This window comes from Schistocerca nitens, chromosome 2 (genome assembly GCF_023898315.1).
Source record: "Schistocerca nitens isolate TAMUIC-IGC-003100 chromosome 2, iqSchNite1.1, whole genome shotgun sequence".
Lineage (NCBI taxonomy): Eukaryota > Metazoa > Arthropoda > Insecta > Orthoptera > Acrididae > Schistocerca > Schistocerca nitens.
Genome location: NC_064615.1, coordinates 834,590,525 through 834,617,655, shown reverse-complemented (window position 1 = coordinate 834,617,655; position 27,131 = coordinate 834,590,525). Strand labels below are relative to the sequence as shown.

The following is a 27,131-nucleotide window of genomic DNA, read 5'->3' as shown; positions in this document are numbered from 1 at the left end:
GTCATCAAACAAGGGCCTCACCATATTTACAATTTCACAACAACAAATGTTACACTATATGACACTATGACCATGCCATGTAAAATTATTAACAGTTTTTGGCATAATCAAATTCATAGTGGACTTGCTGTGCTTTCATACAAGAACAACGTCAATGAAGTGAACTGCACCTATCCTGACACACACTGCAACACCGTAACCTAGTTGACCAAACTCTGACGACTATTCCTGCTTCCCAATCATAAATGTGTCCTGACTATGAGCTGCTGTCTTCTTGTGGACACCAATACAAAGGCACAACCTGCTAGCCTAGCTTGATGATGTCTGCATTAATCTGGCTGTGTCCTGTGCTGACCATTGCATATGCTGCTGCTGTTTTCGTGCAGCATGTGGTCCCATGGCATTCTTCCTTCCAGAGTCTGTCTTCCTTGATGTCTGCCCACAAACTGCCATCGCACTCCGCCATGCCCCTGGGGACGACTGTAAGTGGGTAGTAGCAGTCAACAATAATGTTGTGCCAGGTACATGGTTTTCTTAGTGACATTGAGTGACACCACTACAAACTTCTTTCTATATTATATTCTCTTTTAAATAATGGAAACTTGGATTTAAATTTTTGAATTCAGTATCTGTAGATTTAAAAAACACTCACTTAAAGCATACTTCGTGCATGAAAAATATTAAAAAGTAGAAATTCACTGAAACCGGCAAACAAGAATCTGGAGTGCTATAAAAAGGAAACATTGTATCACTAATAAAAATGAGGTCCATTTTCTGAGATCAGAAGGATAGTTGCTTCAAGTTGCACTTGCCACTAAATTCAATTATTTATTCTTAAGACTGATAGAAAAAAGTGGTTATGCAGAATTAACAGCAGATGTAGAGACCAGATTTTAAAATACATAACATTTCTAGAAGCAGATGTAGGCTGTGGCCATAGTTTATTAGATATGAAATGTAGATTACAGCTGAAGAAATTGTCGAAAGGCTGGATATTAAGATTATGGATGGGACCTGGATAAGTTGAAACAACCAATGAGAAATGTAAAGCTGCAGAAGCATCCTTGCTGCAGAAAAGATAGATGCCATGTGTAGTGAAATTAAATAAATCTTTGGATAAAGAGTAGCTGCTATATTAACTTCAATTGCCCAAATGACAAGTATCGAGTAATTCATGTTTAGGCACCTGAAGCAAATGCTGTGGCACTTCTGGTGCCTACGTCTATGTGTGAAGTCTCTGATAGCCTTTGTGTATGCTTTACCTCATTAGTCCGCATTCATTTGAGTGTGAATGGCAAACAGAGGCAGAGTTGAAAACCTCTGGCTGGAAGCAAAAGTGGTTAGTAGATATAAAGCTGTCTCTTAAACCTTAAAAATGGTTTGAGGTATTGACCATTGCAATGAAAGTACATGTAAGCCAGTGGAGGACTCATTTTCTGTCAGTCTTCCTGAAAGGCTGGGACAAGCTGAGGTAGTGTTTTGCTGCATTTCTCCCAGAATGGATCACAATCCTCTGATTTTGGGCCAAGTGGAAATTGCAAGCCAGAGGCTCAAATGATTCTGTTACGATCTTTCTTGGCTGTGAATTTTTTGACTTCTGCTGTCAGGTGGAGAATTTTAGGACTCCTCTTACTACATTGTGCATATACTACACACAGAAAGTGGCTACTAGGGTATCAGACAACTTGGGGCTTGCATATGTGTTTGTTTTAAGATGGAGTATTCCATCCACATTCTCAATAAATAACATTCGGATTTCAGAGAGGAAAAAGATCTTCTGCATTAATTACAGAGGATAGCATTAATCATGTCGTATCAAAAGAAGGAATTGTTAATAAGTACTGGTTAACTACAGTAACACCCATGGGAAAGCCACAGAACTAGTCTCACTTGTAAATGGTAATAATGCCCACATTGTACAAAGGACAGAGAGCTGACAGAAACCAGATGTTGATATAAAAAAAATTCTCAATTCTGATTGGAATGTATATCACAAAGATCTTCTTGACACCAGTAGTGATGGTACAGATCTGAAGATGCTCACTATAGACCGAAACCGGTAGTCTGATGACAAAAAATTTGCGACCACAGACATAAAGTAAAGGAAATTTATAAAAAGAGTTACATTACCTCCTTGTTTCTACCTGTAACTGACTAGTATCAAAACTTAATTTCTGTTTATATTCCAAAGAGAAGGGCCATGCATCTGTGAATGTTCTCACAAATATTAGTAGGTGAGCAGTATCCTTTGTCTTAAACCCCACATAAAAGTTAGCCATAAGGCTAATCTATCTCATTTGAAATACATCCTGTCAATCTCTGGTATTACAAGTAGGTTCTCTGTCAGCTTTTTCTGCATCGTTGGATAGTTCTTCATCCCCTGGTACACCTTTTACCAGATACTGCAAAAAGTCTCAATTTTCTTCACTTTTTAGTTCACTGATTATTTTGTCTTTGCCTTGACCAGCAGTTTTAGAGATTAGAGTTCATTTTTATCAATTCCTGTTTTGTCTTCAAAAACTGAAAAGCACTTGTCCTGCTTCTTTTTTAACTGTTACATTATTTTCTCAACAGTTTCATTAAATTATTACATTACTTTCGCAACAGATTCAATAAATTATCTTCTAAAAACATCTCTGTTGTTGTAGATTTCTTCTCAGAAATTGTCGTTATTTTGAGTAATATATTAAGAGAACTGAACTTTGAATTTAGTTAGATATTCTGTTCTTTGTTTGCTATCTCTCTGTAACTGATCCTTTTGTTCCTGACATTCACAAGTACAGAAACTGAACTCATCCATTTAGTTCAAGTCCAGACTACGCTTCCATTTGACAAGAGATTTTAATTTCATTTTTTAACTCCTTACTGGCGTTTTTTATTATTGATTATCATTTTTAATTCCTTTCATAGCTCTTTATTATCATATTTTATTTCTTCATCATTCATATTATTTTCACATTCATAATTGTTTAATAGTTTTAATTACATTTATCTACGGAACCAGGATTATTATTATAATTATAATTATTATTGTTATTATTGGTTTGTTTTTCCCTTATTCTGTCAACTGAAATCAGTAATACAGTTAACAATGCACATTAACATCAGGGAGGTATCACTCTTGTGGTATTCACAATACTGTTTTGATGAAGTTTCGCCATGTGTTTCTGAATTTGGGCAATAAATAGAATTCCCGTGAATGTGAAGATTACTCAGTCCACTAAAAATGGAATGTCTCACTCTTGTACCAATGATTTGGTTTTATTTTCTTGCATAATTCTCTCCTGCTTCCTTTATCATTTCATCTCATGGTCATCACAATGTGGTGTACTTTGCAGTTTATGCTCTGGTTGTAAGTCAGATTGTATTTTAATTGCATCAGACTTCACATGAGTTCAAATACATTCCGATTCTTTTTTATAGCAAAAATGTAAAATAAATTGTAAAAGTATTTTTTTTCATTTCATTTTTAAAGTTTTTTTCATAAACAGCAGATTCATGTTCTTCTCTTTAAGAAGGTATTTTTAATTATCAAGTCACAGATGACTATACTTAATTGTCGTATGATGAGTTTGAATTAATATTGCCGAAAACAGTATGTGCTTAAATACATGGTCCAGTCACATTAAAATGCCACTGCTTATGTTTAACATCAATGTACAATAACTACTCACAAACAATAAGTGGTAGCACTGGCAGTGGAGAACACATAAAGTATGACAGTGGGATGTGGAAAATAGTGCAGTCATTGTCATAATGTGAATATGGAGCAATTTATCTGACATCCAAAGGGGCCTGACCCATTTGCTTATGAGCCTAGGGTGAAACCATTTCTGAAACAGCTAAGTTTGTAAACTATTTGCATGTTTCTGTGGAAAAAGTATACTGTGCAAGGGAAAATGTTGCTATCCAAAACCAGTGCCAAGGTAACCATGGTGCACCACACACCATAGGTGACAGCAGTGAATGATGGCTGCAGAGATGTGCAACTGTTGAGCAGCTGACCACCCAGGTGAACCAAGGAGCTACCAATAGTGTTCCCCAATAATTGTTCATCAAAAATCTCCCTATGGGCCTCCACAGCAGGTGCCTGGTTCATGCACCCATGTTGACTTCTGTTCATTGGTAATGAAGGCTAGAATTTTCACACCATTATCACAACTAGACATCCACTTAGTGATGACAGACAACCATCGCTGTCTATGACATGAAAGATCTGAAAGCAATTGCCTTCAACAATAATGAGAAGGGTTCAGGGCAGAGGAAGGAGTGTTATGGCCTGGAGAATGTTTTTGTGTTGTTCCATGGGTGATCTCATCAGTCTGGAAGGCACAATAGGTCACCACAAGTATGCTTCTATCCTTGGGGACCATGCCAACCCCTAGATGCAGTTTGTTTCTCCTGGGCACAGTGGTATCTACCAACAGCACAGTGCAACATGTTAATCAGCTTGCATTGTGCACACATGGTTCGAAGAACACCAGGATGAGTTTACTGTACCCTTCTGGCCACTGAAATCCCTAGATATAAACCCAATTGAGAATCTGTGAGATCAACTCGACTTGGCTGTTACCACCATGGATCCTCAACCGAGAAATCCAGTGCAGCTAGCCACGGCATTAGAGTCGCTATGGCTCCACATCCCTATCGGTACCTTCCAGACCACAATGACTCTCTTCCCACATATCTCCACGCTGCTGAAGGTGTCATTCAGGCTTTTGACATATGGTCACATTAATGTGACTGGACGGTGTACATTTATTTGTTCTCTCACTTTGATTATTTTTCAAATAATTTGATGATCAGGATGCAAAATAATGAACATATTTTAAATAAGTAACATATTTACTGTATGCATGATACATTACATATGTTGACTATTCTCTGACTGTCTACAAGACAGATAATATCATCTTTGTACTGTGTCCGTCATCAATAGGATAACAATGCTATCTGGTCATTTACAGTAATACATAGCTCAATTACAATGTTTCTTTGATGTAATCATTACAGCAAAGCACAGTCACACTCATTCCTTTGCAGTTGTTGGTTGCTGTCTAAAACATTGCAGTGATCAGAAATACAAAATTCTACCTCACATGAAGCCATGTGCCCCTTACCTCACAAATTTTCAACCTCTTTTAGCACAGCATATAATGCAGTGGACACTAGCATCATTGTCATCCTTTTGTATTGTCTTCATTTTCATGAGTTTTGCTTTGTGTATCGCTAACATAGTTTGCAATGTTAGTTTTCATATCCAAAACAGACAACATGATAAATTCAGTAGTATTTAGTAATCAAGCCAGGTTGGCTTGGCATCATGGTAGGTTGCCAGTGCCAGATGAATACCTTCAATTTGAATTGATTCACCTAGTCCCAAACAGCCACTGCACCCAGTGTCCTCAAGGAGTTTGTGAGTAACACATAACACCTCAGAAGTTGATTGGTTGGATTTATTTTATACAGGACCATAATTTTATATAATTTTCTGACAGATTTGTGAGAAGGTTTATATATGGAATGTAACTCTGGGCTTTAACTATTGTTATAGATGCACATATTACTTTTCTTATTTCTTGATCTCTCCTTATTTTCTTTTCACATCCTTGTATTCCAACACACTCTTGTAGATGAAAAGGAGATAGATATATGCAGCTGGTGAAAGAGAATATCTTAAGGCAGTGGCATTTCTCAGACATGCAAAATGCTCTTTTATATTACATGAAAGTAATGTAAATTAGTGGCATTAGTTTTTAGGTGGTTGCAAAACAATGGTTGGTGTCAGTTTTTTTTCTGCCTGGAGTATCAAAGCCATGCCTGTTTTCCTGAATTCCACTCTCCCAATATGCAAAATATTTTAAAAAATACCATTTATGAACAGTAGTAACAGATAATGAACAGTATTGCTATCTAACTAATGACATTTGTGTAAGACATTTGTTTGACTCTGATATATAATTTCCTTTACAGATGGAATGAACTTTCCCATAACTCATCCAACAATTCCAGTTCATCCATTAATCTCTCCTAATGCTGATTTTATATGTTTGTGCCATTTGGATCACTTAGTTTATTATCACTAACTGCTTAAATTATGTGACACGCTCCAGATGTTCACCACTAAGCTGGTAATCAGATAGTATCAGGGTTTATTATTGTTATTATACACTAATCTTGCATTTAAGTGATTATCAGTTATTATGTCAAGTGGAAATTGTGTCAAAATCTTTCTATGTGTCCTTACAATTGCCCACCAGTGGTGCTTTGCTGTAGACAACTCCATCATCAGCAGTCAGTCTGATAGTGATGCTGATCCTACTGGATATTGTGTTGAAAATGTTAGGAGTCATATTTTGATTCTTTGGGACAAGCTGTAAGTTACTTTGAACATTTGCCATCCAATATAACTTACGGGGTTCTGTTAGTTATAGTTTAATTAAGCCAGCCACATATCTTTGAATATACTCTGCACACTCATATTTTAGTTAGCAGTTGACAATACAGTATGATGCCAGACAACTTTTGGAAATCTAGGAAGATGAAATCAATTTGTTCACCTTCATCTGCTGTTTGCAATATATCAAATTTGAATGCTGATGCTGATTCTTTGAGAGATCATTTCCTCCAAGAATGCTATAAATTTCTACTTAGTTTTGGGGTAGAATCTTCAATAGGCTTGTGTCATACAGTTGATCTGTAATCCTGCCCATCCATTCTCTGGACTATTCACTACGTAAGGATTTCTCAATAAATATGAGTGAAGCTGTCGGCACATCGGTCATGAATTAGAGGGTTGAGTGTGCTTAGTTTCTGATGCTGTAGCATGGAAAAAGCATGTTGGAGAGTCTTTCTGAATGTACAGAGCAATATCTATCATGTCAGATATTCTAAACATCTGTTTGAATGTAGACCATTGAAATGGAAGATGGCCACCTATGTCACATACCAACCATCTCCCTTCAGTGCAGAGTTGTCATAATAGCTTGCATTTGAAGCCCATACATGTACATGCCATTTCTTAGGACCAGCAAACTGAGGACCTTTCGAAGACATATTGTTAATTGTGTGCTTTTTGTAATAAAATGAAGGGATACCCTGTATTCTTGGTTAAAGAAAAATTAGAGCTTGCATATTGTAATTGTATGCTATTTGAATATGACATCACATTGAGGAGCCATCAAAAATGCATTGTTCTTAGTGAAGTTAGTTATAACTAAATGTCAATTAATAACATTCATAACATATCTATGATTAAAGCTTTCAGAAGAAGGTAAGGGCAAAGTATGAGAGTGAAACAGTAATGATTTCTGTAGTACAATGATTAGCATCACAGAATAATAAGACACCAGGTGTTTTGCTAGTTCACATCTCAGTTGATCCATTTTTTTTACTGACCTTTGTATTTTCTAGTAGGTTCTAATACTTTCCTATTAGTTTAATAAAAGTATATTCTATAATATTCAGTCTTCTGTAAATATGAATATGCTCTTTCTGAGAGCATTTGTTTGATTGGCTTATGCAAGACAGCTTGTACTACTTGCTAAGATATTTTGAACATTCTTGCTTTAGGTTTCATGTTTTAGATGTTGTAAAGATTCTGCTACTGATCAGGAACAGTGGTCAAATAAGGGTTTTACTAAAAATGGAGATCAATGAAATAACTTTTATGCTATGTGGAACACTGTTGTAAATTTGTATATACCTATTTGTAATAGAACTTTTGTAAGCCAGAGTCCTTACTGACTGGACATGGTACTTTCGTTCTTGCCTTACAGCATGTTCATGGGTATTGCAGTTTTTATTCATGTTCACTACAGACAAAACAACATGACTAGCATATGGCCAATGGAGGAAATGAGCATTTTAATAGAGCTGGCATAGGAATTTTACAACCCGTCCATTTTGTAAACAGTGTGATTTGTGAGTCAGATACAGCCATCACCTGTCACTGGAGCATGCTGTGATCGTATGTACCACATTGAGACATATGTACTGTATACAAAATTCACATTGCTTCTTTGCATTTAGCATAATTCTTTATCTTGCCATGCTCAATGTTGACTAGAAGCACAGCCCATGTGCTGACGGCTTTAGGAAATAAATTAATGTTGGAGTGTATTCAGTGTAAATTCTAACTGAGATTCCTTACAGGCCTTATGGCTTTTTCACTTTTAGTCCCCACCCCCAACAATACAATAAGTGCTTATATCAACACCTCTCACTTACGAGTCAGTGCAGTGGTCAAACAAAGTTATAGTGGAATCTGCATGTATAAATACCATTTCAGACATGTAATTTAATACAGAATGAGATTTTCACTCTGCAGCGGAGTGTGCGCTGATATGAAACTTCCTGGCAGATTAAAACTGTGTGCCTGACCGAGACCCGAACTCAGGACCTTTGCCTTTCGCGGGCAAGTGCTCTACCATCTGAGCTACCGAAGCACGACTCAGGCCCGGTACTCACAACTTTACTTCTGCCAGTATCTCGTCTCCTACCTTCCAAACTTTACAGAAGCTCTCACAGGAGACAGAATGGACAGTTCTTGAGAGGATATAAGATAAACATCAACAAAAGCAAAACGAGGATAATGGAATGTACTGTAATTAAATCAGGTGATGCTGAGGGTATTAGATTAGGAAATGAGACACTTAAAGTAGTAGGTGAGTTATGCTATTTGGGGAGCAAAATAACTGATGATGGTCAAAATAGAGAGGATATAAAATGTAGACTGGCAACGGCTGGGAAAGTGTTTCTGAAGAAGAGAAATTTGTTAACATCGAGTATAGATTTAAGTGTCAGGTAGGTTGTGATGAAGCAAGCTGGGATATTTTTACTTTCCCTCTTGTTTTGCCATCTGCCTCCTTAATTTTTTTTTTTTCACTTTTAACTTATTACCATTAACATACATAAGTATGATCCGCATTTTCATAAATGAGAAAGGTTGGATCTCAGTTTTAAAGAATATAGCATCAGATCTAGTTTTGTGGTTAGTTTATGGATGTAATTGATTTTATAATTTATTATGACTATGCCTAGTTAGTATTTTTTGTTATAGGGTGAAATCAGTAATTGTTTTGTAACTTAAATTCTGTTGTTTACTTATAAACAAATATAAATTCTTTACTAATCATAAACATTTGGAGGAATGACTAATAGTATTTTTAAAGGATCTATTTGGCTCTGCCGGCCGCGGTGGTCTCGTGGTTCTAGGCACGCAGTCCGGAACCGTGCGACTGCTACAGTCGCAGGTTCGAATCCTGCCTCGGGCGTGGATGTGTGTGATGTCCTTTGGTTAGTTAGGTTTAAGTAGTTCTAAGTTCTAGGGGACTGATAACCACAGCAGTTGAGTCCCATAGTGCTCAGAGCCATTTTTATTTGGCTCTATTTGAAAACATGTTAGCAAAGCCAGCCCTTAATTAATTCCAAAGAAATTAACAGTTTTGTCAAAAGTATTGTTTGTGTAACGATATTTGTTAATTTCGTGATTTTAAAAAATAATTCGGCCTAACTCATGTAGTAGAGGAAACTGTTAAAAAGAACCAGTTTTTCAGTGTATTCAATTAATTGAAGGAGTTAAGTTTTAGTTGTAATTTCTGTAAATTTAACTCCAAACAATTATTATTGTGAGGATATGTAAGGGCCCAATTTTTGGTCACGAGAGAGTCAGTCCACGGCTGAGATTCACACAAGAAACTTGTGTTGGTTAGAATGACAACAATGCCTCAACTTAACCGTAAAATAAGTGTAACAAAAATAGGCCAAGTGTTAAAAACAGTGACAGTGTCTGTTAAATTTATTTGAAAGATTGTGTACTGTGTGGTTAGGTTGTTACTGCTAGTAGGTGTTCAACAGTAAACTATTGTAGCAGTATGTGGATTTTTTCCTGCAAACTATTAATGAGGCTTATTGAAAGTTAAACAATAGTCCACTTGCCATATAACTGTGTAATAATTGGGGGTTGTGAACAGTGAAAGTAAAGAGCTGCAAAACACAACTGTGCACTTGTTGGCTACATCATTTAAAGTAATCAGTGTTGAACTTCCCACCCAATTTTTCAGCCAGTATCACAATGCAGTACATAGACACCAAGGACAATCAATGATAAAATGAAGCAGCTGAACGTCACAAGTCTTTTCTGAAAGTATTTGTATGGAGTGTGGCCATGTATGGAAGTGAAAAATGGACAATAAATACTTTAGACAGGAAGAGAATAGAGGCTTTCAATATGTGGTACTACAGATAATGCTGAATATAGATGGACAGACCATGTAACTAATGAGGAGGTACTAAATAGAATTGGGGAGAAGAGGAATTTGTGGAGCAACTTGTCTAGAAGAAGGGATTGGTTGGTAGGACATGTTCTGAGACATCCAATTTAGTATTGGAGGGCAGCATGGAGGGTAAAAATCATAGACGGATACCAAGAGATGAATACACTAAGCAGATACAGAAGGATGTAGGTTGCAGTAGGTACTTCGAGATAAAGAAGCTAGCACAGGATAGGGTAGTGTGGAGAGCTGCATTAATCCAGTCTCTGGACTGAGGATCGCATCACAACACAAACACGTTTAGGATATTAATAAACATCTTGATCTCCCCTTAAGTCTAAGAACTACAAACTCCATTTTTGTCCAAGAAAATGAGGGAGGATAACATACTTAGCTTTGGGCTTAGTGGACAAGTAGAAGTCAAAACTGCTTAATTAATATCTCGAGTTTCATAGTTGCAGTTTTTCGGGAATTTACATAAAGGATTTTTTTTTAACTGCAGTAAACTTTGACACATTCTAGTTTCAATCATCTCCTTTGTTTCTTGGTGCTTCTTATTCCACATATATATTCAAACAGCATAAGCTGCAACATAAGCATCAGCAATGTGCAACAATACAACATCTCCTTTTCTTTCCTCTAACACACTTGACAACTAACTACCTCCTATTTTATGTGATAAACATTTCATGCTTTTCTAAAACTGACAGAATTTTTACATTCAGACTTCTTTATGCAGATTACTAATAGTTGTTGAAACAGATGTTAGTTACTTTAATGTAATATTCTTACTTTTTCAAAATGATTATATTTTATAATTTGCCCTTGTCTTCTCAATTGTTCAAGGAACTTGATCTAGGTGGTTGTTGTTGATACTCTTAAAGACAAAGCTACAATTTGGAGTAGACATTTCTCTTAGTATGACACTTAAAGTTTTGCTGTTTTTCCAGCATTACAAAAATCCAAACATGGTATTGGTAGTAGTATTTCTATGAATTAAATGTTTTTTGGAATTATGATTCAAGGTGCAATTTATGTATTCAACACTTAAATGTTATCACAGTCTAACAGTTTTGACATTATCTAAAATATATTGTGCTTTACTCCGTTTTCTAAGTTTTTCAATGAGATATATTGTATCAAAAGGCAATAACTTTTGAAATATGCTCAAGTTTGAAGTTCAATATTTTGTCAGATTATGTATTCTTAAGTAGTTTGGTTGATTTTTTAAATTTTTTTTTAAATTTATTATTATTTTTGTAATACAAGATGTGCTCATTGTCAAAATGAATTAGATATTAGCCACAATTAGACTGCATCTCAAGCTATCACCTTTAGATGTGTAACTGTTTGCAAACATGGTTTTAATTACAGTACCTCAGTCTCGTTTCTATCATTTTTCAATTCATGAGAATATATATTGAACAGTATAGAATTTTATGTGTCATAGATAGTATTCTGAGGTGTATTTCTTCATTTCTGGGTTTTATTTGCTGACATTTGAGTGTGCAGAATTGAATTGTAGTATCTGATGAAAGGCAAACAGTGTTGGTATTCAATACAAAGTCTAAAATGTTATAACATTCACACAGCCAATGCGTCTGAATCTTGTGGCCTTTAGTTATCAGTTGGTGCCCACTAACACCAATTACTGTTCATATTATTTTGCAGTTGGATTCATTTTGGAGCTCACTAGAGTAATGTTTCTGCTTGTCACTGTAAATATTCACCCAACTAAGGGAGTCTAATCTACCTTCCTATATACATATTTTGAAAATTTCTCTATTTTGTACTTTGTATTTCAACCAACTGTCAATTTTTGGAACAATTTCTAGGAGAGGCTTGAGTTCTGGGACTTCAGTGCGAACACCGTGGCAGTTAATAACTGAGATTTTAATGCAAGAACTTTAAGCTCTAGACACTGCAAGTGTTGCTGTCACCTACTGCTGATGCCTTTGGATCTAAAGAACTGTTGAATGAACAATTAAGCACATGTAGAATATGATGTCTCACAATTTACTATAGTCAGCAGCTGCAATCCATCTAATTATGGACTATTCCATTATCAAAGAGACATAGGTTGTCTAATAATGTGTGATAATAAGAAACGGTGTGACATTGGATTGCAAGCAAAATTCACACCTGTCTCACATCGATTGACTTACTTAATCCGCACAGCCAATCTTCTTCTCTGAAATGGTGGCTCCGTCGATCTGCAAAACCTTCTTCTCCAAAGAATAATGTTTATAAGTCAGCTGATTCGTCTCACGTTAGACTCGATGAAATACATCTGCCATAACTTAGTTTTTACAACCACATAATTTATTAACAGGTCTCGCTCCTAGCAAGCCCAACACATGAAGTATAATTAACAATTTTTCAACTGTATTTCTTTTATCTCATTACAATAGTCAACAATATAAAACACCATAAGATACATAAACACTCCTTGTTCTTCCAATACGGCTTCTGTGGTGCGAGTGGCAAACACTTGTTGATGCTGTTCAACCATCGTGTCTACCTTGTGCTCATGACTCCTTTCCAGCCTGCACACACAAACATGTATTGTGCAGTATGTACATTCTCTCACACTTATTTTCTTAAAATATCGTGTGTTCGAGATGGTAGAAGGTCGAGTGGTTCTAGAATTTACGCGGTAATTCTCGAAGCAGTACGGTTGTGCAAATACAGTGTGAACTACTTAAAAAATTTGTTTTTCACAGCACTAAATTGGTGCTCTGTTCAATATTTGCATAGAAAATGGCAAAATACTGTGTATAAGCAGGCATTAAACTAACATTAAGGCCATTTTATACTTTATATACTTTTTCTCTCAGGAAAAAGCTATTTCCATGATGCTATTATTGAATATGCTGTTATTGAATGTCTCTTAAATACTATGTCCTGTATTTAAAACTCAAGGGGAGAGTGTGTCTTATTTCAGTGGAATGTATGGGTGCTGATGTACAAAAGAAGATACACTCTGATATTGACACTTCTGATGATAAAACCAATATGTTGCTCAAGCACATTCTACAGAAAATTGCAGATGAGTCTCAATTTTTGATTGAAGAATGCCTGAATAAATTACTATTTATACACAGAAAAGATGGGAAGACATTAGTAAAGCTTGATAATGTTTTCAGTGTAAGTATGATAGTTAAATTCTGACATATACACAATAAATTATATACTACAATAAATTATGTTCTGCACTTGGCACATACATGTAACCATATCCAAACATTATTTTATTCTCATCTGTGTATAATTTTCCTGTAATTAATGTACTACTTCCTTTATGGTAATTTATACACTTTTCATGCCTGCAGATTTTCTGAGCAACTTGTTTTATTCATAGTTACAGTTCATATCACACATAATGCAATATTTGACAGAAAGAGAAATTATTCAGTTAACTACTTAAAAATCTTTACAGTTTGTTCGATAAAGAAACAGTTACAGGTGCAAGATTCACTTTTTATTTGATTGATGACTAGTTTCAGGTTTCCTGAACCCATTTTAAAGTAATCCAGACAGACAAAATGGTACTTACTGAAATAATGTATAAAATGTGCCAATATTATGCATATATACATATTTCTGTAGCAAAGTCAAGTTTCACCATGGACAATGACAGAGTAAACATCCAACTCTGTCACTGTTCATTGTTAAACCAGACTGTGTCATGTGTATGTATAATCTTGACATGGTTTTTATGCCATCTCATGGTGACAAATTCTTAGTTAATTAGTTAGTTAATCATATGTTCCATGGCTCATACTTTTGATTTTGTGCCGAATGTTGAACAAATAAATTAGTTTATAAATCATTTTATTTATTTTAGTATTTTAAACATAGCTGCACAACAGCAACGGTTCTACGTAATAAAATTATAAACAGCCGACCAGTTGTAATGGATAAAGAATTCTTTACCTAGGTTTCAACAAATGTAAATTTGTCTTCTTCAGAAGGTGGCCTAAGGACAATGAACATCACAGCTTACATTAGAACAGTATGGAACTTAAGTCAAGAATAGATTTTAACACAAATTAGAGAGCTTTACAGAAATATGAGAACGACGGCTGGTACTTACAATTTTACATTAGTAAGGACTAATGTGCCATCACCATTTTTACAAATGTCGGCATAGATCCATTTGTCAAAATTAAAATATAGCCCTAGAAATAGGGTTTGTCACGTAAATATAAATTAGTACATGGATCTTGCAGAGCTCACAACCGACTGAGTGTAATCGGCCAGCGTAGTTACTCTGCGACCAGGGCAGGTGGCGCTCATGGCGCGAACAATGTGCCAATTGGCATACAAAAGCAACGTGTAAATTATCAGTATTAATAACGTCCTTAGATAAAGTAACAATAAAAAGAAGGAAGGTGTTTAACACTCCCGTTATAACAGTATGGGAGCCTTGGTACAATTAATGTAGTTATACATCAAAAAGGCAGGTGGCGCTTACGCCGAGAGAGTTACGCACAGTGGCATATACAGCCAAAATATAAAAATTACATTACTATCTTAGTGAAGCCCACAAACGGTATATATGTCAGAACTTTAAAATTGACAATAATGGCTCTTAAGACAGAATTACGAACCCTGGTCCACAATCCAGTTAATACACCTTAACACTTACTATGGTTTTGTAGCTTTCTGTAATTTGCAGTGTAACTGTTACTCTTTTACAGTTTTTTATCTACAGCCATAGGGAAATTAAAATAGAATACTTATTTACATCAACAATTATGTCTGGAATGTAAACTGTTGTGGTTTACATTACTTTACTCCTTATAAAAGATTTTGTCCATGTCTGTATATGCAATATGTTTACACTTACTTCTACACGGTTCTATGTTGTCTTCATTGTGAAATAGCACTTTAACTTGCACTGCCCCATTCTTAACAAGATATAAAACAAGATGGTGAAAAGTTGTTGAACAGTTAAATGCAGTTGCATGTGTTCAGGGGGTAGTTTTGAATTTCGTTTTGGCCATAGGCTTTGAGGTGTGTGCGTGTTTTTTGACTGAGTGATTGTGAGTCATGTTGGGTTCGGGTCATCTGACAATTCTTTGGGGATAGAAAACAGAGTTCCATTGAAGAGAGCTGTGTATTTGTTTATTATTTCTTCTACCATATCTTCCTGTATTTGGCAGTTTTCTTCAATTGTTAGTTTCTGTAGGAAGCTGTTGCTTAATTGGAGAATTTTTTGGCCACTGGTTGATGTCTGTTGGTCTGTGGCGTGGTGGCCCAGCGTAATGTTAAGCTCTGTCTATACAGCTTAAGTGTTTTTGTGGACTTACTTGTTGAAGAATGCTGGTTCTGCTTTCTTGCAGCACCGTGCGACTGCTACGGTTGCAGGTTCGAATCCTACCTCGGGCATGGATGTGTGTGATGTCCTTAGGTTAGTTAGGTTTAAGTAGTTCTAAGTTCTAGGAGACTAATGACCTCAGATGTTAAGTCCTATAGTGCTCAGAGCCATTTGAACCATTTTTCTTGCAGCGCCAATGTCTACTGCTAGCACCGAACACTTCTCTGAAGGTTTCACTGCTAGGAAGGGGAAATTTTCACTCTCTCGCTCTCTCTCTTCTTATTTAAAAAATACTCTACTCTTAGAATATCATTCAATGCACCAGAACATATTTATTTCCACTTTGTACAAAAAAACAACTAAACTTTATGATGTAAGCCCACACATTACCAGGCACCCAAGATCAGTTGATTACACATTTTGGAACACAAGTAATACATAAGCTTTTTTCATGGCTGACTATCCACGTCAGTCCACGTACTCTCAACAGCAGTTCAACGTCTACTAAACAGTCACTATTTCAAGTCTCTCCATTTTTGTTTTAACAATACAATGCTACATTACTCTTTGCAGCTGGCCACGGAGCTTCCGGGCTGTATTTGCTTATTCTTGGCAGGTCGCGCTGAACACTTGCCAGCGCCGACGAATTATCTCCCTTCCAGTTTTGCCTGCACAAACAATAAAAAGGTGCAGTATCCCATGCTCAGCCCTATGCCTTGCTTTAAAATAATGCGTGTTCAAAATGGCTAGAACACAAGTGTCTCCAGACTTTCATAAAATTCTGGGGGCACTACATATCCCTCCCTTAGCTCGAACACTTGTTATTTTGCACACAACATATATTTTAATAATTCTTTTTCTGAACACTTACCTTGTTGCTTTGTACTACTTAAAAACATTAGGTACAAATACTCTCTTCCATCTCTGGTATTTGATTAAGCTGTTGGTAATATCTTTCATAGACATAGTAGTATGATAAACTAATAGAACAACAAGTATTAGCTATTACCAATAGATTTATCTACTCTTGCTCCCAGGATTGAGCCAAAATAAATCCCTCCCCTTAGCCAGTTTCAAAGTTCAGGTGTTATTCTTAGTAGAGTGTTTACTTTTTTTTTAAGAAGCTGTTGCAATGATAACCACCGGTTCTCCAGGTCTGAAAAAAATTAATTGTACTGGGGTTTTTCTCTTTTTTCTATCTCCTTACGCAGAACTTGTCTTTTCTTTTTAAAAAATTATAGAATTCATATTTACCAGGAGAAACTTTTTACTGCAATCTCAGGTCACTAAACCACCCTTTCCCTTTGGGTTCCAGTCTACATAAGGGTTGATACTATGAACACATCTTCTTCCTCATCCTTGGGTAGGTACGCCCCTTCCGTTTATACTAAACTATGGTTCAGGTCAATCCCCTTTTTGGTGCCCCTGCCCGCACAGTATAGGTCAGCCTCCTCTGGGTCTGCCTACCTGCCTCTCTTTCTCTCATTTCACCTATATCGGATGTGCCCTCCCTATCTTCTCTAACAGTGATTCATAGTCTTGCCTCTTTCATACTCCTCTGCACACTATTTTATTTAAATTTTCCTGGTAAAATTTCTATCTACCTCTCCTGAGTCCTTCAGCCTGCCTGCTTAAATTCTTCGCTTGTTCATTGCTTACAGCTCACTTATATAGCCTTAATAACTGAATATGTTTCGTCCATGGTTGTAACTTTATTTCTTTTCTTCGGGCTATTCAGTCTGCACAATCCTATTATTCATCAGAAACTTATTTGACTTGATGCCTCTGGCTTAATATCTATTTCTTTTTATTTCCATTCATATTACTTTGTACTACTATAGCTATAAACACAGGTGGATGTACACTTCGTCCCCCCTTGTTCCATTAGCTTAAGCTTACTATACCATTTCACTTGAGATGTGCAACCATCATTACTTAGCACATGTGCTCAAGCCCTTCCTGAGCACTACTTCCCCCCTTATCTGTGACGGTTGTCACATCTCCCTGTGTATTACTTGTCTGCATCTTTGTATTTAATTGTTTGAGTGTGGAAGTGTGATCGTGTGTCCTGATTCTTCGGCCCACTAAGGTTCTTAGTTGAAGATTTATAGAAATCACGGAAAAGAGAAGGGCTGCATCGATAGAAGTATATGAATGTGGACAGAGGGAAAGATAGATTGGTACTCTTAAGAGAAGTAAGAAAGGAAATAAAAGAATTGGTTGCTAAGATCGAAGAAAGAAAGAAGACAGCCCCAAAGACAGGAAACCCTTCCCACCCCCCTTCCCTAGGATCCCCACTTCGCCGGTACTTAAGTGAGAAGTCGGAGGAGGTATGATGTTCAGCATCTTCTGCAGAACGGACATTCTAACCGTCACCTTTGAAGTCCCCGAAGAAAAGATCTTAGCAACTCCCATGAAACAGCAAATGATGAAGAACCCGTCACACTTGTTTGCGAGGGTTGTATGAAGGGCTTGGTGTGTAGGTTGTGTATGTGTCTATGCTACCCACCCCTTTCAAAATTAGATATAAACCCTCCCCAATCACATCACACTTTACAAAAAATATAAAACATTCTATAAAAATCGAAATTATATACACTATAATCAAATAGTTGTTCAGTTAGTCACTTCACTCTATATTTCATACACATGTTCAGTTTATGTCATCTAGGTATCATTCTTCCTAAACAGCACCATCATGTTATGTCTCCTGTTAGAATGTTACCCTGTTAGTTTTATCTCATGCTTAGAGGTTACTGTTTATTGTGACTCCTTAAATTAATCATAATCATGTAGTCATAACTGGTCTCTTTTAATACTAATATGATAGAATAGCTTAAGGGCTATAAATAGATTAAAGGATAGTTGAAGATTTGAACGGATTTCGGTGTAGGAAAACTAATGTGGAAGTAACACCGAACCCAACTCGGGAACCGGATGACGTCACTCCGCCCGTTGACTCAGAAAGTCAACGTCCCTGGGGGTTTTGTACATATAGTTTTATATCCTTAACATTATACATTCCCTTTTCCTCTCCCGTCACAGGATCTACTAAATATAGGATTTTTTGGTGTACTATTGATTGAATATGATAAGGTCCTATGTATTTCAGAAAAAATTTGTGTTTCTTTTTTCGGTACTGTACTTCGAAGGTGTTGTTTTACTAATACTAAGTCATCTACATGGTATTCTGGGTCAGTTGCGGTTGCATTGTATTTATCTACCATTTGTTGGGCGCTCCTATGTAAGTTTCTACCAACTCTTTCCTGAATTGCTTGGTGATCAGTAGCTTTTTGCTCCTTTCTCTGAAAATCTTCCCAGGATGTGAAGTTTTCAATATTTACTGTTCCCCATTCTGAAGCTTCATGCTCCAAATAACCTACCACAAACTCTATTTTCTTAGCATCCTGCCAACTTTTAGGTATGGCTTGGTTAAACCATTTTAAGAAATAGGTGGGGTGTACCTCCCTGTCTGGTTTGAATTTAGGAAACTGTCTCAACAAGCCTGAATTTTGTCCCCATTGCAAATCAGTTATCATGTCCTTATTTAATGTAATATTTTGGGAAACTGTGCCTTTCTCTAGTTTCTCCTGCATGAGCTTGAATTCTTTCCTTAAAGTTTCTAAGTCTTTCTTGGCGTTACCTAAATCGGAAGTTACTACAGGGGAAGAGATATCAACACTTAGTTTCTCTTCAACCTTTTGTCCTATTAATTCTTCTACTTGTTGTTCTAAGCCATTCAAATTTATAAGCTGCAGTCATTAACTTCTTTTTGAAGTTCTGTTCTACAGTTTCCACCCCTGAAATTTGCGCCTGTACTAGGGGGAGCAACTTATCTTGTTTCTGGACATTGGTTTTTAGCGTAGTTAATTCTCGTTCAACCACATCAAATGTAACATTACATACATTTTTCAAAGAGTCATATTTTTCCAAATTACTACATTTACAGTCTATATCATATTCTAATTTTTGAACTAACCCTTTTAGATGAGCTTCATTACTTTGTTCTAAATCCTTAAATAAAATATTTGTCTGTTCACTCAGGTAATCAGACAATTTTTTTTCCATTCTTGCATCTGATTACTTAGGATATTAAGTTGAGCCTCTAGTTTTGTGTTTTGCAAATCTAACTTGGAGTTTAATTCTGCCTTCAGTTCATCCTGTTTTGTGTTCTGTGATTCAGGCTGTGCTTTGATAAACCTCATTAATTTGCCTAAATCTGGCCCCTGTTTTTCAATTCCCATAGCCCCAACAGACTCTAAGGATGGATGTTCTTTTTCCATTGTGTTTTGTTTTGCCTTTAATCTAGTTATCATTAAAAGTACACTCACTTATTTCCACAACCCCCCACACTTCACAAACAATCAAAGGTCAGTAGTAGCTCACCTGGTGTCAGTGGAAGGTGGCGTTGGCACCGGTGTACGGTGGCGTCTGCGTCAATGGACCGTGGCATCGGCGTAGGTGGATGGTGGCGTCAGCGTTTGTAGACGGCGGATTCGGCGATTCGAGACTAACTGCAGCATTGTGCGATTTTCTTGATTCCCTTAATCATTTCACCATTTACAACATGATATTTCTGGATACGTATCGTGGAGTTTTATTTCCCCTTCTTTCTCAGGTCCTTTCTTTACGGTCGCCACATTCTTGCGGTGGCCCGGTGTAATGTTAAGCTCTCTCTATACAGCTTAGGCGTTTTTGTGGACTTACTTGTTGAAGAATACTGGTTCTGCTTTCTTGCAGCGCTGATGTCTTCTGCTAGCACCAGATGCTTCTCCAAAGATTTCACTGCTAGGAAGGGGAAATTTTCACTCTCTCACTCTCTCTCTTCTTATTTAAAACATACGCTACTCTTAGAATATCATTCAATGCACCAGAACATATTTATTTCCACTTTGTACAAAAAAACAACTAAACTTTATGGTGTAAGACCACACATTACTGGCAGAATCAGTTAATTACACATTTTTGAACATAATTAATACATAAGCTTTTATCATGGCTGACTATCCACGTCCAGTCCATGTACTCTCAACAGCAGTTCAACGTCTACTAAACAGTCACTATTTTGAGTCTCCCCATTTGTTTTTTAACAATACAATGCTACATTACTCTTTGCAGCCGGCCACAGAGCTTCCGGGCTGTATTTGCTTATTCTTGGCAGGTCGGGCCGAACACTTGCCAGCACCGACGAATTATCTCCCTTCCAGTTTTGCCTGCACAAACAATAAATGGGTGCAGTATCCCATGCTCATCCTCACGCCCTGCTTTAAAATAATGTGTGTTCAAAACAGCTGGAACACAAGTGTCTCCAGACTTTTGTAAAATTCTGGGTGCACTACAGTGGTCCATATCAATAAGGCATTCTGCAGATGTAAAATGACAGCTGTTACTCGTCTGTGTTCTGGATCCCTAATGTTATCTGTTCAATGTAAACTGTCTTAACATGTGAACTGATAAATATCAGATGTATTGAGTTCATCTGTGTTAGTATTAATTGTTCATAGTTTTCCCTGAATTGAGTTACCTGTTCTGTAAGCTATTTTCTGTCATTTTGTATGTTGCCTATCCTATAAGCTGCTTTGTTGTGAGAGTATACAATTTGTTTATTGTTTTCCCCCCCAGGGGGCTCATGGTTCTTTTGTGCATGGCGCACACAGTGCCCCAAGCTATTGCAGCTCATTCTTCATTCCCTAGCTGCTTTTCCTCCTCGCTGCCCCTTCCCTCCCTATCCTCACTCCTTCTCCGTTGCCACTTCCTACCCCTCTCTCGGTATTCTGCTTTATGTCAACCTGGCTATCCCCTTGGTTTTCTGCATTGGGTGCAGTTTTTTTTTTTTTTCAAAATTTCCTATTTTTAGTGTGTGCCATATGGGGACGAACTCCCTCCCTAGCATCTATGGTGTGAATTCCTCTCCCATCTCCCTTCCCCTCTCCCTTCCCCACTGTAGCCCCTTCCACCCTGCTAGGTCACCAGCACATGTAGCCAGTCTGTGTTGGGGCTGTTATGTACCCATATGGCTGAGCCCCCTGACAACACAGGGATCACACTACTGATACCTGAGCTGCTCCCTCTCTGTGTATGCCAAAGAGTGGTTGCTTATGTTCTTGGAGCATTGGAACTCCTGGCAATGGTTGCCATGCCAGACGGCTCTTGCTGTGGCTGGGTGGCGCCCATGGGGAGAGCCCCTGGTCAGAGTGGGCGGTATCAGGGCGGATGCTGGACGTGTGAAGTGTATCAAGCTGCAAAAATCTGGCCTTTCTCACAGGCCCATCTCTTTGAATGGTGAAGGATCCTTAAATGCTGTCTCGTATGACCCGGCAGCCTCCCTTCCCTGGCTGCCCCATGGGAGGGGGGCCAGGCTCGCCGTCTTGGGCTGAAACCTTTTCCCCGTTACCTCATCTGTACTAGGATGGATGGGGACATAGTCACCACCACAAAGCCATTGTTTTTCATGGAAAATATCGAGGACAAATTTGGTGAAGTGGAGTCTATTAGTAAGATGCGGTCGGGCTTCCTGTTGATCAAAGCTTCCTCTGCCATCCAATCCTCAGCTCTGTGCCTGTGATCGTCTTGGCAATGTCCCAGTGTCTGACACTCCTCACCAATCTCTGAATGTGGTCCAGGGAGTCATTTTTCATAAGGACCTCTCCCTGCAAACTGATGAGGAACTCCGGGTTAATGCAGAGTGGCATGGGGTTCATTTTGTTCGACGTGTGCAGAAGGGTCGCAAAGACAACTGCACCGATACTGGCGACTTCATCCTGGCTTTTGAGGGGGATACCCTCCCAGAGACGGTCAAGGTTATGTGCTACAGATGTGATGTGCAGCCTTACATCCCTCTACCTATGCGGTGCTTTCAGTGCTTGCGTTTTGGGCATATGTCTTCCCACTGTACGGTGGACCCTTTGTGTGGTGACTGTGACCACCCCATCCATGAGGGAACCCCTGTGTTCCACCACCTGTGTGTGTTAATTGTGCTGACCACCACCTCCCTCGCTCACCAGATTGCCTGGCTTACAAGAGAGTAAAGAAGATACAAGAATAAAAGTCCCTAGATCGCCTTTCTTACACTGAGGCTCGCCAAAAGTATGAAAGACTCCAGCCGGTGTCACTATCTTCAACTTTTGCCTCTCTTACTTCCTTTCTTCCTCCTCCTCCTTGTCCTCCTCCTGCTACTCCCTTGTCTTTACCCCAGCCCTGCCCCACTCTCCCCTCCTCTTCCCCTGCCATACCCACGACCTCCAGTCAGGGAGTCGTACCACCCCACCCCACCCCATCCAAAGAAGTGCCCTCCTTCTTCGGCATCTGCCGGTGATCGGGCTCCCTCCCAGGAACCCTCTCTCTGGTGTCTCTCAGGTCAGAAGATCATTACCACCACTCAACCACGAGGTGCACCATCTGTGGGCCCCAAGGTTGCCTACTCTCTTTTGGTTCCCGATCTTGCAGACACCTGTACTCCCCCTGCGTCCTGTCCTCCTCCACCTCAGAAAGAGAAGAAGAAGAAACATAAATCCCAAGAGAAGGCACCCTAATTGCCCCCAGAGGTGCCAACTCCCCTTTCACAACCTGAGTCTGACATTTTATTTATGGATGTCACTCCATCCTTGTTGGCGACAACTACTGACCAAGTGACCTGACCTTCTCCTCAGTTCCTTCATGCCTGCCTTGGACTCACACCACATGATCATCCAGTGGACCTGCATTGGCTACTATCATCACCTATCAGAAATGCAACATCTTGTCTCCTCTTGTTCTGCATTCTGTCTTGTTCTCCAAGAAATGCATTTCTGTGACAACCACTCTCCCACTTTATGTGATTATCGGGCATTCTGTCGGAACCGTGCTGGCCCTGGGATAGCATCTGGTGTCGTCTGCACTTTGGTTCACTTCGATGTCCTTAGTGACTGGATCCCCCTATGTACCATCTTTGAAGTGATAGCAGCTAGAGTGAAAACGGCTCTGGCAATCACCATTTGCAACGTCTATCTCCCTGCAGGTAGGCCACTTGCATATGTTACACTATCTACCTTACTTCAGCAACTCCCACCCCCTTTTCTCCTCCGTAGGGATTTCAATGCCCACCATCCACTGTGGGGGAGTGTTACATCAATGGCTGGGGGTATCCTAATTGACCAGCTGATCACGGACTTCGATTTGTGTCTCCTCAACGATGGTTCCCCTACCCACTTCAGGGCCACTCATGGCACCTTCTCTGCTATCCATCTCGCAATCTCTTCCCCTGCCCTCATGGCATCCCTACATTGGTAATCCCAAGATGATCTCTGTGACAGTGACCACTCCCCAGTGACACTATCATTCCCCTGGTACCACATGGCAGACAGGCCCCCACGTTGGACCTTCTGCAGGGCCAATTCGTTTTTATACATGTCTGCTGTCCACTTTGACACCTCCCTCTCGAATTACATTGATGTAGTCATGCAAGGCATCTCTGCTGCTCTTCTTCATGCTGCTGGCACTACTGTCCCCCTATCCACAGGGCCCTCTCGTCATCGCCCGGTACCATGGTGGACCAAGGACGTCACAGTCGCTGTCCAGGGCCACCGATGGGCACTGCAGTGATTTAACCAACCTCCTCACTTTTAAGCGTCTTCATGCTAAGGCTCATTACATTATTAAGCAGAATAAAAAGGAATGCTGGGAGCACTATGTTTCCTCCCTGGAGACATATGCCTCTTTATCGCAGGTTTGGTCGAAGGCCCGTAGTGATTTGGGCTGCCAGCAACAGTCAACTGTCCAGGGTCTGAACATTCAAGGAGCTCTGTGCTCTGATCCATTGGTCCTCGCAGAACACCTTGCGACATACTTTGTGATGGCATCGTCGTCCACTTCCTATCCTCCTGCCTTTCTCCAGCAGAAACGCAGAGTTGAACAGACTCCCCTCCATTTCATCCCACACCACGTTGAGCCCTACAATGCTCCTTTCACTGAATGGGAATTGGTGCAGTCTCTTAGCTCTTCATGAGACCCAGCCACAGGGCCAGACTCCATTCACAATCAGATGATTCAACACTTGGATGTTCCCCAGAGGCAACAGCTCCTCAGCGTCTTCAATTACATCTGGCTCACAGGTGCTTTTCCATCACAATGGTGAGACAGCATAGTTATCCCCATCCTTAAGCTCGGGAAAATCCCAGTGTCTCTCAACGGCTACTGTCCCATTAGCCTTATGAATGTGCTTTGTAAACTGGTTGATAGGATGGTCAGCTCCAGATTATGTTGGGTTCTTGAATCTTGTGGCGTTTTGTCACCATATCAATGTGGCTCCTGGGCAGGGCGATCTCCAACTGACCATTTACTCCAATTGGAATCAGCCATCCATCAGGTTTTTACTCACCGCCGGCACCTTGTCGCCATGTTCTTTGACCTATATAAAGTGTGTGACATGGCTTGGCGCCATCACATTTTAGCTGTCCTCCATGACTGGGACTTCCGTGGTCCCCTTCTGATTTTTATCCGAGAGTTTTTATCTTATCGGCCCTTCCGGGTTTGAGTTGGCACTTCACTCAGCACCCCTCAGACTCAGGAGAACGGTGTCCCACAGGGTTCTGTGCTAAGTATCATGCTCTTCCTTATTGCCATAAATGGGCTTGTGACCTCTTTGGGTCTCTGGTTACCTCGGCATTACACATTGACAATTTTTTCATCTGGTGCAGCTCCCAGTCAATAGCATCTGCTGAGCACCAGCTCCAAGGCCTCTACGTGGGCCACAGCCCATGGCTTCCAGTTTTCCTCCTCCAAAACCCGGGTTATGCATTTTTGTCATTGACCCACAGTACACCCTGATCCAGAACTTTATTTAGGCAACCAGCTCCTTGATGTTGTGACACAGTCCCCTTTCTTGGGCCTTATTTTTGATAACAAGCTGACATGACTGCCCCACATTCATCACCTAAGGACTACATGCATGCGGAATCTTAATGCTCTCTGCCTCCTGGCCAACACATCTTGGGGTGTAGAACGTTCCACTCTTCCTTATCTTTACTGTGCTCTGGTTTTGTCCAGACTTGATTATGGTAATCAGGTTTATGGCTCAGCAACTCATTCCACTTCGAAACTCCTTGACCCTGTCCATCACTGTGGGGTGTGTCTGGATATTTGTGCCTTTTGCACTAGTCCTGTTGATGGTCTCCTCAGAGAAGCGGGGATTCCCCCTCTACACATCCTACAGAGCCAACTCCTCGTTTCTTACACAGTCACCATTCGCCAATTCCCTGACCATCCTGTACACCCTGTACTGTTTGCCAATGAGGGATGTCTCCCACCTAAAACCCACCTGTGGATGGGATTGTCAATTGGCCTCCTTCTCACTACCCTCTGCTGGGATCTCCATCTGCACCTGCACTCCCTGGTCTGTGACTCATGTCTTTCCTCCTGTACACCCCCCCCCCCCCTCCCCCTTTAGATGGTGCCTAGACCACAGATTAGGACCAATCTCTTCCAGGGTCCTGAGGTCTCTGTTGCTCCTATGGTTTACCGGGGCATCTTGTATGTGCCATTCTTGCAGAGTTCGAGGGTGCCACCATCTTTTACACTGATGGTTCTAAAACTACTGATAAGGTGGGATATGCTTTCAGGTCTCCTATCCTCTTCAAGCACCATTTGTTGCCAGGATCATGTAGTGTATTTATGGCAGAGCTTCTAGCCATTTACAGGGACCTCATTTTTGTTTCTCAGGCCTCCCTACATAGTGTTTTAATTTGTTCCGACTACATGAGCAGCCTTCAGGCTATCGCTATCGATCAATGCTACTCTCGTCATCCCTTGGTCTCTACCATCCATGACCTTCTCTCTGCCCTTGAGCATGCCACCATTTCAGTCATCTTTCTCTGGGTCGCGAGTCATGTGGGAATCCCAGGGAATGAATTGGCTGACCGTTTGGCTAGAGAAGCAGATACATACCCCCCTTTTCCTTTCACGATTCTAGCTGCAGATATGCGTATCTGTGTCAAATCTCTCTTTGCCCAACAGTGGAATGCCATCTTGAACACCACTGCTCATAGTAATAAACTCCACACAATCAAGGAGTCTACTGCAGTTTGGGCACTTCTTTCTGCCCCTCTCAGAAGAAGTCCACTGTTTTATGTCATTTACGCATTAGTCATACCCGGCTCACCCGTTGTTTCCTCCTACATAATGACCCACCCCCACAATGTGGTTGTGGCACCAGGCTGATGATATCTCACATATTGGTGGCATGTTCCCTTCTTTCGACCCTTCATGCTTCCTTAAATGTAATATTGGCAGATGATCCATGGATGGTTGACCTGGTCCTTGGTTTCCTCCATGAAAGTGGTTTTTATTTCCAGATATAAGGTTCTCCTTTCGTCTCGGAACAGGAGCGGGTTGGTTGTGATTTGGACTCCTTTTGCAGTCTCACGGTCTGTGGCCCCATGACTGCCCCCCCTTTTCCCAGTTATTAGATTTGGTCTCACCTGTTATCCTTACCGTACACTGTGTGTGTTTAATGTTCACTCTTTTATAATTTGACTCCTCTGACTGAATCCGTTCACTTT

General features: G+C 39.5%; 1 protein-coding gene across 1 annotated transcript in view; it reads left to right on the top strand.

Moving 5' to 3' along the window:
• Nucleotides 1-27,131, top strand: part of LOC126235373 (dynein regulatory complex protein 1) — a 444,155-nt gene that overhangs the window by 280,245 nt on the left and 136,779 nt on the right. The window contains exon 9 of the mRNA XM_049944096.1: nucleotides 13,219-13,421. Coding sequence (XP_049800053.1) covers nucleotides 13,219-13,421 — 203 coding nt within the window. The remainder of the gene's footprint in view (nucleotides 1-13,218; nucleotides 13,422-27,131) is intronic.